Genomic DNA, 14,846 nt, shown 5'->3' with positions numbered 1-14,846 from the left:
TGAGAGCTCTCCCCAGACACTGACCCTCCTAGCGCCTTGACCTTGGACTTTCCAGTCTCCAGAAATGTGAGAAAATACATTTTGATTGTTTTAGCCACCCAGTGTGTGGTACATCGTTATGGCAGCCTGGAAGATTAATATGCAGATCAGTGTAATTTTAATCGGAGGAATGACATAGACTATTTCTTGTTGCTCAGTTCTCTTCCATGTAAGTGAGCTAACGAGTATGGTGTCAGATATACAGAATGCATAAACAAAGAATATGAATTCAATTCTCAGCTATACTCCCTCATTAGCTACATGATCTTAAACTTCCTAAGCTAGTTTTCTTATCTGAAAAGTTAGAAAAATAACACATCCTTTTGAGGTTATTACAAGGATTAAATCTCATGATGCTTGTTCATTTCTTGGATCATTCATTCATTCATTATCTAACAAATATCCATTACTTAGGATGAGAAAACTTATATATGTATTATATTACTCTTCAATTTATTAATCACCTCACTGAGCTTAAATCTTTGGTTCTTCAATGAAAAAATATTTTATATGATGGCAAAAATATTCTACATGGAGAATATATAATCATAAATACAGGCAATATAATACAAGTATACACATATACATTTATACCCACCCACATCTATAAAATCTTACCTCTTTGCTTTCTTCCAGATCTGATTCACTACTAAAGTCCTCTGTGTTTAAATTTTCAAAGTCAGACTCTCCTACAGCAATCGGTACAGTCACAGTAAGACTGGGATTGTGTATGAACGACATGTAATCACTTTCATCGATAATGTATTTTTCAACACTGCTGCCAGTTCCTATTCCACTTGTGGTTCCATTTACATCTTTAAGATAGTCAAGATCTTTCCCAATTTCTGTTGTATGATTGGACATACAACTGTCTTTCTTGTTGTTTAGATCATCAAGTGGTTTAATTTCATCTAAAATCTTTTGTTTTCTAATGAAGGACTGTTGAATAAATTCATATATTTTTCTCTTCACATAAGCTATTCCCTTGTGCATCCTATCCACAGCAATTTGGAGATTGTTCATTTCATTATCATCATCAGTGGCTGCAAGGTTGTCTGCACTAAATGAGCTCAGGAGCAAGGCCAAAAAGAGGTTCAGGACCTTAAAAATAATACAAACATCATTATAATCTCACCCCAATGTGAAGAAGAGCAGATTGAGATCACTTATTTCTCAAAGTGTGGAGGAAACTATAAGTTCTAACAACTAGACAAGAAACACCACAGCACAGTGATCAGAAGTTGGGTGATCTAGGGACTTCCCTGGTGGCACAGTGGTTAAGAATCCGCCTGCCAATGCAGGGGACATGGGTTCGATCCCTGGTCTGGGAAGATCCCACATGCCGTGGAGCAACTAAGCCCGTGCGCCACAACTACTGAAGCCTGTGTGCCTAGAGCCCATGCTCCGCAGCAAGAGAAGCCACTGCAAGGAGAAGCTCACACACTGCAACAAAGAGTAGCCCCCGCTAGCTGCAACTATAGAAAGCCCGCACACAGAAATGAAGACCCAACGCAGCCAAAATTAATTAATTAATTAATTAAAAAAAAAAAAGAAATTGGGTGATCTGAATTTGTGGTCTGGTTCAATAGCTACTTCACTGTTCATCCATGGGCAAAGACATGATTTCTGTTGGTCTCAAGTTCCCCTACTTATAAAATGAAGATGCTGAATGAGCTGACCTATGGTTTTACTAAATTTAAAATTGTACGAATATAAGAAACAAGATTTATACATGTTCTATATAAGAGTTCTAAACTTAAAATTCATTAGTGTTTAAGATTATGCCTTTAAATGCATTTTAGTTTCTTTTTTTTGATGAAGAGAGATATTAAATTGGATATTAATTGAAAAATAACCATTATGACCCAGAACGAGAATTATGAGCTTAACATAGGCATCAACACATGTTTTCTTGATCTACTGCATTTCTCATACTCCACTGTTCACTAATTAGGCAACTGTTCATAATCAGTCGCTAATATTTCCATGAGACTGTAATATTAATGTACATATCCTTTGGAGTATATTATATATTTCTGTACTATAACAGTAATGTTCCAAACTTAAGAGAGAAGATTGATCAGTTACTCCATTTGGGTAATCTCAGGCATCATTAGCCAACCTTTGTTTGGTTAATAGAGCCACTAAAGGATTGGTTAATCCAGGTTGGTTCACGCATCTGCCATATGACATAGAGTGACTGAATGCTAACTACCATGAAGGGGCAAGGAAAAGGGGAAATAACTAGGAACATTTAAAGGCACCACTTTTTAGTACTATACTGTCAAGTAAGACTGGGCTTTCTCTAAGTTTATTCTTCAGACTTCTCCCTTCCTTGGATCTGAATTTATGAAATGTTCCCAACATTTCCTACTAGACCTGTCTTCAATATGATACTCTATTGGAATTCACATGAAATGACTGACAAAATGGAGTTGAGTATAAATATTGTATGGTCACTGCTATATGGTTATGTTGTCAAAGTGAGACTGTAAGTGTATCAAAGGTAATAGACTTTGATACTTTGATATTAAAATTAATAATCATAGTCTTTGTTTTGGACAAAATGGTCATCATTTCATTATGCTCTTAATGTATTTCTGAAACACATTTCTTAAATGGGTACATACCACCAGGTTTCCAATGACCATGACCATCATGAAGACAGTAAGGCACATGGCTTGACCGGCGACCTCCATGCAGTCCCACATGGTCTCTATCCACTCTCCACACAGCACTCGGAACACAATCAGGAAGGAGTGGAAGAAGTCATTCATGTGCCAGCGTGGGAGTTGACAGTCACTAGAGATCTTGCAGACACAATCTTTGTAGCTTTTACCAAAGAGTTGCATGCCGACCACAGCAAAAATGAAGACGATGATGGCCAACACCAAGGTTAGATTTCCCAGAGCCCCCACTGAATTGCCGATGATCTTTATTAGCATATTTAATGTTGGCCAAGATTTTGCCAACTTGAAAACTCGGAGCTGGAAAATTAAGAAAATAATGTATATTATTATGATCAATCTTTAAAAGCATTACATATATTGAGCTTTACTAAGAAGTGATTAAAATTGAATTTCTTACAACATCTGCTATGCAGATGTTATAACTAAGCATGGTGATGGATGTTAACTGGACTTACTGTAGTGATCATTTTGCAATATATACAAATATTGGATCATATGTTGTATACCTGAAACTAATATAATGTTATATCAATTATACCTCAATAAGAAAGATATATCTATAACAAAAGACATTAAAAAAAAAAAGCTAGTGGATATCCTGGACCACTACTGATTGTAGAACTTACAATCTACCCACTACTGACTGAAGAACTTACAATCTACGAATCTTCACTGGGGAAATATGCAAGAGCCACCTTGCATTCTTGCACTTTGCTTTCCAAACTTTTAAATCCATCCACCTCTGGACCTTAACCAATTAGAAATGACCTGGTGCCACTGCACTGTCATAGCACCACTCTCCTAAGCAAAAGGCATGGAGAGCAGGCTGTCTGGATGTCTTTGTGTCAGTGCTTGTCTTTACTCCAAGACACATTTCCTAATCTATCAAGGACAGAGAGCTGTGAGCAAATGTTGCACTTTACCAAATAAGAAGTAAAGGTCTTCCCATTGGGAGCTTCTTATCTAAAAACAAAACAAAACAAACAAAAAAACCAAAACAAAAAGACTCTCTTACATCTGCCCTGCCCTTGATGACTTTCAGGTGCATGGCTAATTTTTGGACTCCCCCTAGGAAGAATCTGATTCTTCCATATTTTAACCTTGAGATCAATTTCCCTGAGAGTGAATTTTTAATGATTACTTGGGGACCAACTGTCCTTAATTTGTTTTGTGAAGGTGGTTGTAAGGCATACCAGGCCTGACACTAATATTAACATGTGATCTCAATGATCTCTGCTCAAAGATACTCATTTGTCAATAGCATGCAAAGTACCATCACATTGAGCCCTGCTATAAGTAGAGAAAAGTGTTTATTATTCATAATGCTCCTTTGGAGCACTGACATAGCTAGATGTACCTGCATTTAAAAACCTGGAATACTTCCCATGACTTTATAATTCTTTCCCTGATTTGCAAGGACATATATGTGAATCAGTGGACATAGCAAGTAATCCTACAGATTTCTCTTGTCTGATTTTGGGAAGGAGCATATTTTCCAGAGGTAGAATTAGGAAGAGTTTCTACATGCACATCTTATATCTGATTGTCATCCACCACTATATAAGGGTGTTTATATTTTTAAAGCCCTATTAAAATGTGATACATTTTCATTATTTTCTTAGATCCAGAAATATTAACTATAGTCATATCTAGAAACAATAATTAGTCAGAATGGTAACTGAGCAATATATGAAACTTTATGTGACTAGGATTTTTGCAATAAAGTTTTTTCTAAATAAGTGGGAACAATTTTGTTTTCCATTTAGGGACTGTTTTTGACAATGCAAATGTCACACAAAAACTTAAAATGTTAATGGTGTGTGGTAAAACCTATGATGTAAAACCTATGATGCTTGTTGGAAAGGTTTTTGTCTTTGTGCTGTTTTGTTTTGTTTTGTTTTACCAATCGGAATGAACGGAGAACTGATAATCCTTCCACGTTGGCCAGGCCAAGTTCTACCAGGCTAAGCGTTACAATAAAACCATCAAAGATATTCCAGCCTTCTTGGAAATAATAGTAAGGATCCATGGCAATAATTTTCAGAAACATTTCTGCTGTAAAGATCCCAGTGAAAACCTAAGATCAAAACAAAGTTACTCTAATTCCATCAGATAATGATAAAGTGGAATGACATAATATTTGCTCTTAGAACAAAATGTTTATACTAGTCATGATTATATTACTAGCTTACATTTGCATAGTAATTTATAGTTGATGAAAAGCTCTCATATAAGTTATTTCATTTTATCCTCAACAAAAACACTATTAAACACATAATGCAGGAATTATAACCATGACTTTACAGATGAGGAAACAGGTCTTCAGATGGGTGCAATGATTTGCCGAATATCAACTAGAAAACGGCAAAACTAGGATTGAGAGCAAATCTGTTTTTAACCAGTGTTCTTTCCATCACATCAAACTGCATTTTCCTTCAGACTTCATACAGCACAGCTACTGACAAGATTTTCCCATAAACAGTTTTATGTATCTATAAGCTTATTCACATTTCCCTCTAATCAGATAGTTGTCATTATACATATGTAACTATATTATAATATGTGCATTACTATTATCAGTATTTGTTATGCACATGAAAAAAATTAATTTACTTCCATAGTATTGGGTTGGCCAATCCTCTTATGTAACATCTTACAGAAAAATCCGAACAAACTTTTTGGTTAAACTTATATAAATACTAAAGCTTTAAAAATAGAAATACTATAATTCAGGATGCTTTACATGTTTTGCTTTCCACCATCAAAAACCTTAAACCCTAAAACAAATATTATGGAAAATGCATACATTATTTTAGAGACCATTCTTTCAGCAAACAAAAGCTAATATTCCTATGTTGAGTCAACAGACAAACACTTTAATAATTTATGGTTTTTAAGCACAGAAGAGAAAGAATTTAGTGGCAACCTTCACCAAAAGTGGCACTGTTAATCATATAATACACAAAATATACTGGACGTTTTCAATATTTTATGGATTTGATCTAAAATAGATGGATTAAACAATACATGGTCTACCTAGATCCTGGAAGTGGAAAAGCTGGAGACATTTTTGAGTTGTTAAACTATTGCTTATAATGATGATGACTAAGCAAGATAAAAAGGTCTGTAATTTTATTTTAGCCTTCTACAGGTAGGGAAACTGTGATAACATCATTTCAAAAAGTGTGTCCTTAAACTATGGACTGCTTCTGTAGCTTTAAATAGTTATAAATAACAATATTGACTTTTCAAGTAGTACTGTAGGCCTGTGCCTATTGCTCTCTTTCTCAGTTTCTGCTTTGATCTTAAGGGCTGTTATTTTTGGCAAAAGTAGGATATATCCAGCTAGATATAATTCCCATCTTTTGGGAGCCAGGAGGTAGAAAGGGTGGTGGAAAGACTGCTGTAAGTTATTCAATGTAAAGAGTTTCTCAAACAGAAAGTTTGAAGACTGAACACATTTACCTTCTAATATGCTTACCAAGTTTCCTACTGTAAGCACATTATTGAAATGGTCCGTCATGGGATAGTGTTCCATGGCCATGAACAGAGTATTTAAGACAATACAGATGGTGATGGCCAGGTCAACAAATGGGTCCATCACAACCAGGTTGACAATATGTTTCACTTTTAACCAATGTGGCGAGCAGTCCCAGATTAAGAACATGTTGGAAAATTTATACCAACAGGGTGGGCATTTCTGCCTGGATTCTTCAAGTTCTAGATATAAAAAAAATAAATAAAAACAACCACCAAAAGATATTTTTACACACATATATTCCTTTCAAATCGACTAGACTTCTTTTTAGTAACCAACACATTTCCATTTGCAACAGTCAACCTCTTTTATACTTGATTTAAAAAAACTATACAATTTAATCTTCAGACGGCCCAAAATATTTCTTCACACATAAACATAGAACAGAGGTAGCAAAGAATGGTTTTCTTCTCTTATGCATTGATCCTGTGGTTCCATACTTTGCCTTAAGTGAATGGTCTTTTAAATGAAGTCTCAATAAGAATATGGGTTGGAGTAGTGTAGACTGTGTGTAATCCTATGTTAATGTCTGGCTATGGTGTCATCCTCAGGCTATAAGACATAGGACAGAGAGATAGGGTAGAGCCAAGAATCATCTTTTTAATTTGTTTTTATTTTGTGAGAATGACCCACTCCTCCCCTCCAATCTTGAGAGTATTTAGGAAGTCCTACGCTAAGTGGAACAGAAGAGAGGAACACCATGACTAATGGGATTAGAAACCCCTAACAGAAATGCTTTATTCTGCATTTTCAAGGAGTTGCCACACACAGGATACATTCTTTAGTTTCAATATCACGGAATTTAAGTAACTTTTTTTAAAGCTTCTAGAATACAGGAGTAAGTATAACAAATAACTCTTAAATAAGACCTGTTATGTTCTCTTTAGAATACACTGCTTCCAACTCACAGAGACATTCGTTTCGAATGAGACAATATAAGCTCAGTGAAAACAACTGAAACGGAAACGGAATTTGTTACAAACCTTCTACTGTATTTGTTAAAATGCTGGCTATGCTCATTGCTCTTTGCCTTTGAGAAGGATCTTCTAGAAAGTCCATGGAAACATGAAAAGAACTTGACCTTCTCTTTCTCATGTCAGTTTCAGTGGTTGTTCCCTGTAAAGAAAATGCTAATGTATTAAATGATTAACTTGAGCAATATGATAAGTGAACAACCAATGTGACGCTGTGAAATTCATGAAACACATGCGACATGCACGTTCATAGTTAATTGGTGATGGCAGACATTGCTGACTTATTGTATCATTAGCCTGGAATGTCCAAACTGTTAACCATTTCCTCATACAGCAAAAATTGAGGGTTGTTTTTTTTTACCCTCTGATTTCATAATTTTATGAGACATAATGTAATTTGGATATGATTGATAAATTTGTGAGAGACATATTTAACAATTTCCTTATTTCTGAACTAATAGTAAAAGGTAGTGATTTGAAACGACATCTAAATGATCAAGGCATTTTATGTTGAGAAGGTAGCCCTTTATTTTTAAAGAAGTACAAATAATTACAACACTCGTAGCTGCCATCTCATTTTCTGGACACAAGACATAGATGATCATTGACAACACAAACTGTATGTTAAAAAAATAACAACACATGCTGCATGGACAACAGTTTCATCCAGGGTACCAAAGCAATAAGTCATCTAATTCTGACTTAGTCATGCCTCACCATGCTGATATATTTCCAAGTCTAATAAGAGGCAGCATATGTTTAGAAATTCCTCATCTGGGTACACATTCACAAACACATAACATAACTTTGTACACAGACAATTCTTTTATCTGCCTGTATTAATATTTTTATTTGTGTCTCTTCATTCAGATTAGTTTTGAGAAGACCTATATCAGCATTTTCTTTTTAGTAAGACAAATATGAGTACTAGAAATTTTAAGATAATATTGAAGCTATCTATTCAGGCACAGTGTTCTTGAAAATCTTCTAAACTAAAGCAGAGCTATATTGAAGAATCCGTTGGAAAGATTTATTATACACCCTTTACAGTTAAACATAAGAATCGTTCATTTACTCTTACACCAGAGCTTTAGAGGATGTCCTGCTGTCTAAGTTCAGCATGGGTATATAGCAAATCCTCCAACTGGAAGCAGTCATTTACTATTGTGTTTAATTAATCCTTAGCACGTTTAATAAGTAAATGCATTCAGGTGTTATGCAAGAAGGTGCTGAAGCCTTAAGTTTTAGTTGGATACTCTCTTAAAGATATTAAAAGATGCAGGTGCATTCACAGCTTGACCAACCAGGTATCATTCTCAAGGGGTTCCATTCTGTAGAAACACTGGCTGGTGCAGCAATAATGAGCCAGCCATGCCTGAACTATTTAAAACTTCCTTACATTGTCATCAGTAGCTGGCTTATCTATTATCACCTCTGGTAGAAGCTGTCCAACAGGCGATGTAGGAACTGAAGGTCCACCAACCAAGGAAACCACACCATTGCAATCCACAGTGCTGTGCATCTTCCCATTAGCTGGAAACACAGCCAGCATCCGGGACGACCTACTGGTCTGACTCAGGTTACTGTTGCGTCGCTCTCCATGTCGTTGGGGCACAAATAAGGAGTCTCTGCGGCTTTCATTATCCTCGAAGGTGCTGTGTTCATCATCAGCAAAGTCATTCTCTGATCCCACATCCTTTGCTCGCCCTCTGAAGCTGAAAAGGCTTGTTCTGCTATTTCGCCTTGGAGAAAATAAGGAGCCACGGATGCTCAACAAAGACTAAAAGTTTGAAATCAAAAACAAATAATAATAAAATAATATTAATATGGCCATTTGGAATGTGCTTTTATTTTGCAAGATTAAGTTGAAGGGGACTTCAGCATTCAAAACAGAATGTGACTCATTCTTTTTTGATTAACATTCTCGTTTTATGTGCATTCGGATTAAATTAAATTATTTTTCTAAGAGACGATTTCTAGCCCTTGACATTAATGACTGGGGAGATAGATCGCAACTTAAAGATATTGAAAAACAAAACCCTGAACCACCGTATTTCATATTCAAAAGGAAGCATCTTTAGTACCTTACTATGGACATGGTAAACACTCAATAAATATCAGTAGCATGACCTTAACAGGGGCACATTTGTTTCCGTTGCTCTTTCCCTTCAAGAAATTCTAACACTTTTCACAAATTGTTTTAGTCCACCTTTCTAAAATCACTTTAAATTAATTATTGTTCTTGTTTCAGCTAAAAGGCACAGTGTTGTTGGAACTTGAAGACTTCTGAAATTCAGAGTGATGTGCTTTTTGATAAAGTATACCATGACTAATATTTTCAGAAGCATGCATGATAGTTTATAAAGTAGTCAGGGATGAAAAAACAATATAAAATAACCAAAGAGTTGTAGATTACTGATCAGTTATCTACAATTTTTTTTCTCATTAAAAAGGCTGCAGACCAGAAAGATGAAATGTCAGTAGTTACAACAAGTACCAGCAGACAGGTTCAGGTGAGAATCTGGGTCCCCTGACTTTCAATGCAGTGTTATCTCAACTACACCCCACTGTAGATTTACCTGTGCAAACTAAAATTTTCTCATAACTATGTACAGAAAGGATAGGTTTAAATATAATAAACACAGCAGTCAATTCAGTTGATAAAAATTCATAAGTTGAGTAAGGCCCACAGAATTGGCGAACTGTGTGGAAGGAGCGGGATCTGTAGAGCTCAGCAGCGGCGAGGTACAAAACAAAGAATCGCTTTGCACAAAGCCAGAAGGGATACACTGAAAGAATTATCAGAAAAGAATAATATATAGATTGCTTTGGCTGGGCTTCCGGGAAGATGGCGGAAGAGTAAGACGTGGAGATCACCTTCCTCCCCACAGATACACCAGAAATACATCTACACGTGGAACAACTCCTACAGAACACCTACTGAACGCTGGCAGAAGGCCGCAGACCTCCCAAAAGGCAAGAAACCCCCACGTACCTGGGTAGAGCAAAACAGAAAAGAATAAACAGAGACAAAAGGATAGGGACGGGACCTGCACCAGTGGGAGGGAGCTGTGAAGGAGGAAAGGTTTCCACACACTAGAAGCCCCTTCGTGGGCGGAGACTGCGGGTGGCGGAGGGGGGAAGCTTCGGAGCCGCGGAGGAGAGTACAGCAACAGGGGTGCAGAGGGCAAAGCGGGGAGATTCTCGCACAGAGGATCAGGGCCAACCGGCACTCACTAGCCCGAGAGGCTTGTCTGCTCACCCGCCGGGGCAGGCGGGGCTGGGAGCTGAGGCTCAGGCTTCGGTCGGAGCGCCGGAAGAGGGCTGGGGTTGGCTGCGTGAACACAGCCTGCAGGGGGTTAGTGCGCCACGGCTAGCCGGGAGGGAGTCCGGGGAAAAGTCTGGACCTGCCGAAGAGGCAAGAGACTTTTTCTTCCCTCTTTGTTTCCTGGTGCTAGAGGAGAGGGGATTAAGAGCGCTGCTTAAAGGAGCGCCAGAGACGGGCGCGAGCCGCGGCTAAAAGCGCGGACCCCAAAGACGGGCATGAGACGCTAAGGCTGCTGCTGCTGCCACCAAGAAGCCTGTGTGCGAGCACAGGTCACTATTCACACCTCCCCTCCCGAGAGCCTGTGCAGTCCGCCACTGCCAGGGTCCCGGGATCCAGGGACAACTTCCTGGGGAGAACGCACAGCGCGCCTCAGGCTGGTGCAACGTCACGCCCGCGCAATGTCATGCTGGCCTCTGCCGCCGCAGGCTCGCGCCGCACTCCGTGCCCCTCCCTTCCCCCGGCCTGAGTGAGCCAGAGCCCCCGAATCAGCGGCACCTTTAACCCCGTCCTGTCTGAGCGAAGAACAGACGCCCTCCGGCGACCTACACGCAGTGGCAGGGCCAAATCCAAAGCTGAGCCCCTGGGAGCTGTGAGAACAAAGAGAAAAGGAAATCTCTCCCAGCAGACTCAGAAGCAGCTGATTAAAGCTCCACAATCAACTTGATGTACCCTGCATCTGTGGAATACATGAATAGACAACCAATCATCCCAAATTAAGGAGGTGGACTTTGAGAGCAAGATTTATGATTGTTTCCCCTTTTCCTCTTTTTGTGAGTGTGTATGTGTATGCTTCTGTGTGAGATTTTGTCTGAATAGTTTTGCTTCCACCATTTGTCCTAGGGCTCTATCCTTCCTTTTATTTTTCGTTTTTAATTTTTTTCTTTTTTTTAATAATTATTTTTTTATTTTAATAACTTTATTATATTTTATCTTACTTTATTTTATTTTACTTTATCTTCTTTCTTTCTTTCTTTCTTTCTTTCCTTCCTTCCCTCCTTCCTCCCTCCCTCCCTCCTTCCCTCCCTACTTTCTTTCTTTCTTTTCTTTCTTTCTTTCTTTCTACTTCTACTAATTCTTTCTTTCTACTTCTTCGCCCTTTTATTCTTAGCTGTGTGGATGAAAGGCTCTTGGTGCTGCAGCCAGGAGTCAGTGCTGTGCCTCTGAGGTGGGAGAGCCAACTTCAGGACACTGGTCCACAAGAGACCTCCCAGCTCCACATAATATCAAACGGTGAAAATCTCCCAGAGATTTCCATCTCAACACCAGCACCCAGCTTCACTCAACGACCAGCAAGCTACAGTGCTGGACATCCTATGCCAAACAACTAGCAAGACAGGAACACAACCCCACCCATTAGCAGAGAGGCTGCCTAAAATCATAATAAGGCCACAGACACCCCAAAACACACCACCAGACATGGACCTGCCCATCAGAAAGACAAGATCCAGCCTCATCCACCAGAACACAGGTACTACTCCCCTCCACCAGGAAGCCTACACAACCCACTGAACCAACCTTAGCCACTGGGGACAGACACCCAAAACAACGGGAACTACGAACCTGCAGCCTGCAAAAAGGAGACCCCTAAGACAGTAAGATAAGCAAAATGAGAAGACAGAAAAACACACAGCAGATGAAGGAGCAAGATAAAAACCCACCAGACCTAACAAATGAAAAGTAAATAGGCAGCCTACCTGAAAAAGAATTCAGAATAATGATAGCAAAGATGATCCAAAATCTTGGAAATAGAATGGACAAAATGCAAGAAACATTTAACAAGGACCTAGAAGAACTAAAGATGAAACAAACAATGATGAACAACACAATAAATGAAATTAAAAGTACTCTAGATGGGATCAATAGCAGAATAACTGAGGCAGAAGAACGGATAAGTGACCTGGAAGGTAAAATAGTGGAAATAACTACTGCAGAGCAGAATAAAGAAAAAAGAATGAAAAGAATTGAGGACAGTCTCAGAGACCTCTGGGACAACGTTAAACGCACAAACATTCGAATTATAGGGGTTCCAGAAGACAAAGAGAAAAAGAAAGGGACTGAGAAAATATTTGAAGAGATTATAGTTGAAAACTTCCCTAATATGGTAAAGGAAATAGTTAATCAAGTCCAGGAAGCACAGAGAGTCCCATACAGGATAAATCCAAGGAGAAATATGCCAAGACACATATTAATCAAAGTGTCAAAAATTAAATACAAAGAAAACATATTAAAAGCAGCAAGGGAAAAACAACAAATAACACACAAGGGAATCCCCATAAGGTGAACAGCTGATCTTTCAGCAGAAACTCTGCAAGCCAAAAGGGACTGGCAGGACATATTTAAAGTGATGAAGTAGAAAAATCTGCAACCAAGATTACTCTACCCAGCAAGGATCTCATTCAGATTTGATGGAGAAATTAAAACCTTTACAGACAAGCAAAAGCTGAGAGAGTTCAGCACCACCAAACCAGCTTTACAACAACTTCTAAAGGAACTTCTCTAGGCAAGAAACACAAGAGAAGGAAAAGACCTACAATAATGAGCCCAAAACAATTAAGAAAATGGGAATAGGGACATACATATCGATAATTACCTTAAATGTAAATGGACTAAATGCTCCCACCAAGAGACACAGATTGGCTGAATGGATACAAAAACAAGACCCATATATTTGCTGTCTACAAGAGACCCACTTCAGACCTAGAGACACATACAGACTGAAAGTAAGGGGATGGAAAAAGATATTTCATGCAAATGGAAACCAAAAGAAAGCTGGAGTAGCAATTCTCATATCAGACAAAATAGACTTTAAAATAAGACTATTAGAAGAGACAAAGAAGGACACTACATAATGATCAAGGGATTGATCCAAGAAGAAGATATAACAATCGTAAATATTTATGCACCCAACATAGGAGCACCTCAATACATAAGGCAAATACTAACAGCCATAATAGGGGAAATCTACAGTAACACAATAATAGTAGGGGACTTTAACACCCCACTTTCACCAATGGACAGATCATCCAAAATGAAAATAAATAAGGAAACACAAGCTTTAAATGATACATTAAACAAGATGGACTTAATTGATATTTATAGGACATTCCATCCAAAAACAACAGAATACACATTTTTCTCAAGTGCTTATGGAACATTCTCCAGGATAGATCATATCTTGGGTCACAAGTCAAGCCTTGGTAAATTTAAGAAAATTGAAATTGTTTCAACTATCTTTTCCGACCACAACGCTATGAGACTAGATATCAATTACAGAAAAGATCTGTAAAAAAAATACAAACACATGGGAGGCTAAACAAAACATTACTTAATAATGAAGTGATCAGTGAAGAAATCAAAGAGGAAATTAAAAAATACCTAGAAACAAATGACAATGGAGACACGACGACCCAAAATCTATGGGATGCAGCAAAAGCAGTTCTAAGAGGGAAGTTTATAGCAATACAATCCTACCTTAAGAAACAGGAAACATCTCGAATAAACAACCTAACCTTGCAACTAAAGCAATTAGAGAAAGAAGAACAAAAAACCCCCAAAATTAGCAGAAGGAAAGAAATCATAAAAATCAGATCAGAAATAAATGGAAAAGAAATGAAGGAAACGATAGCAAAGATCAATAAAACTAAAAGCTGGTTCTTTGAGAAGATAAACAAAATTGATAAACCATTAGCCAGACTCATCAAGGAAAAAAGGGAGAAGACTCAAAACAATAGAATTAGAAATGAAAAAGGAGAAGTAACAACTGACACTGCAGAAATACAAAGGATCATGAGAGATTACTACAAGCAACTCTATGCCAATAAAATGGACAATCTGGAAGAAATGGACAAATTCTTAGAAATGCACAAACTGCCAAGACTGAATCAGGAAGAAACAGAAAGTATGAACAGACCAATCACAAGCACTGAAATTGAAACTGTGATTAAAAATGTTCCAACAAACAAAAGCCCAGGACCAGATGGCTTCACAGGCAAATTCTATCAAACATTTAGAGAAGAGCTAACACCTATCCTTCTCAAACACTTCCAAAATATAGCAGAGGGAGGAACACTCCCAAACTCATTCTACGAGGCCACCATCACCTTGATACCAAAACCAGACAAGGATGTCACAAAGAAAGAAAACTACAGGCCAGTATCACTGATGAACACAGATGCAAAAATCCTCAACAAAATACTAGCAAACAGAATCCAACAGCACATTATAAGGATCATACACCATGATCAAGTGGGGTTTATTCCAGGAATGCAAGGATTCTT

The 14,846-nt window shown here is 38.0% G+C and overlaps 1 protein-coding gene across 6 annotated transcripts in view; it reads right to left on the bottom strand.

Annotated features, from left to right (window-relative positions):
• SCN1A (sodium voltage-gated channel alpha subunit 1) overlaps nt 1–14,846 on the bottom strand; it is a 95,791-nt gene that overhangs the window by 50,344 nt on the left and 30,601 nt on the right. For 2 of the 6 annotated variants that reach the window (XM_019922210.3, XM_019922211.3), the window contains exons 11-16: nt 8,674–9,021; nt 7,251–7,383; nt 6,211–6,449; nt 4,633–4,806; nt 2,670–3,026; nt 658–1,140 (exon numbers count right to left, since the gene is read on the bottom strand). In XM_019922210.3, the coding sequence (XP_019777769.1) occupies nt 658–1,140; nt 2,670–3,026; nt 4,633–4,806; nt 6,211–6,449; nt 7,251–7,383; nt 8,674–9,021 (1,734 nt within the window). Of the gene's footprint in view, nt 1–657; nt 1,141–2,669; nt 3,027–4,632; nt 4,807–6,210; nt 6,450–7,250; nt 7,398–8,640; nt 9,022–14,846 lie in introns of all 6 variants that reach the window. The other 4 variants (XM_019922212.3, XM_033860060.2, XM_019922209.3 and 1 more) reach the window with 3 other exon arrangements.

Source organism: Tursiops truncatus, chromosome 7 (genome assembly GCF_011762595.2).
Source record: "Tursiops truncatus isolate mTurTru1 chromosome 7, mTurTru1.mat.Y, whole genome shotgun sequence".
Lineage (NCBI taxonomy): Eukaryota > Metazoa > Chordata > Mammalia > Artiodactyla > Delphinidae > Tursiops > Tursiops truncatus.
The sequence above is the reverse complement of the archived record's forward strand: the minus strand, read 5'-3'. Positions and strand labels throughout refer to the sequence as shown.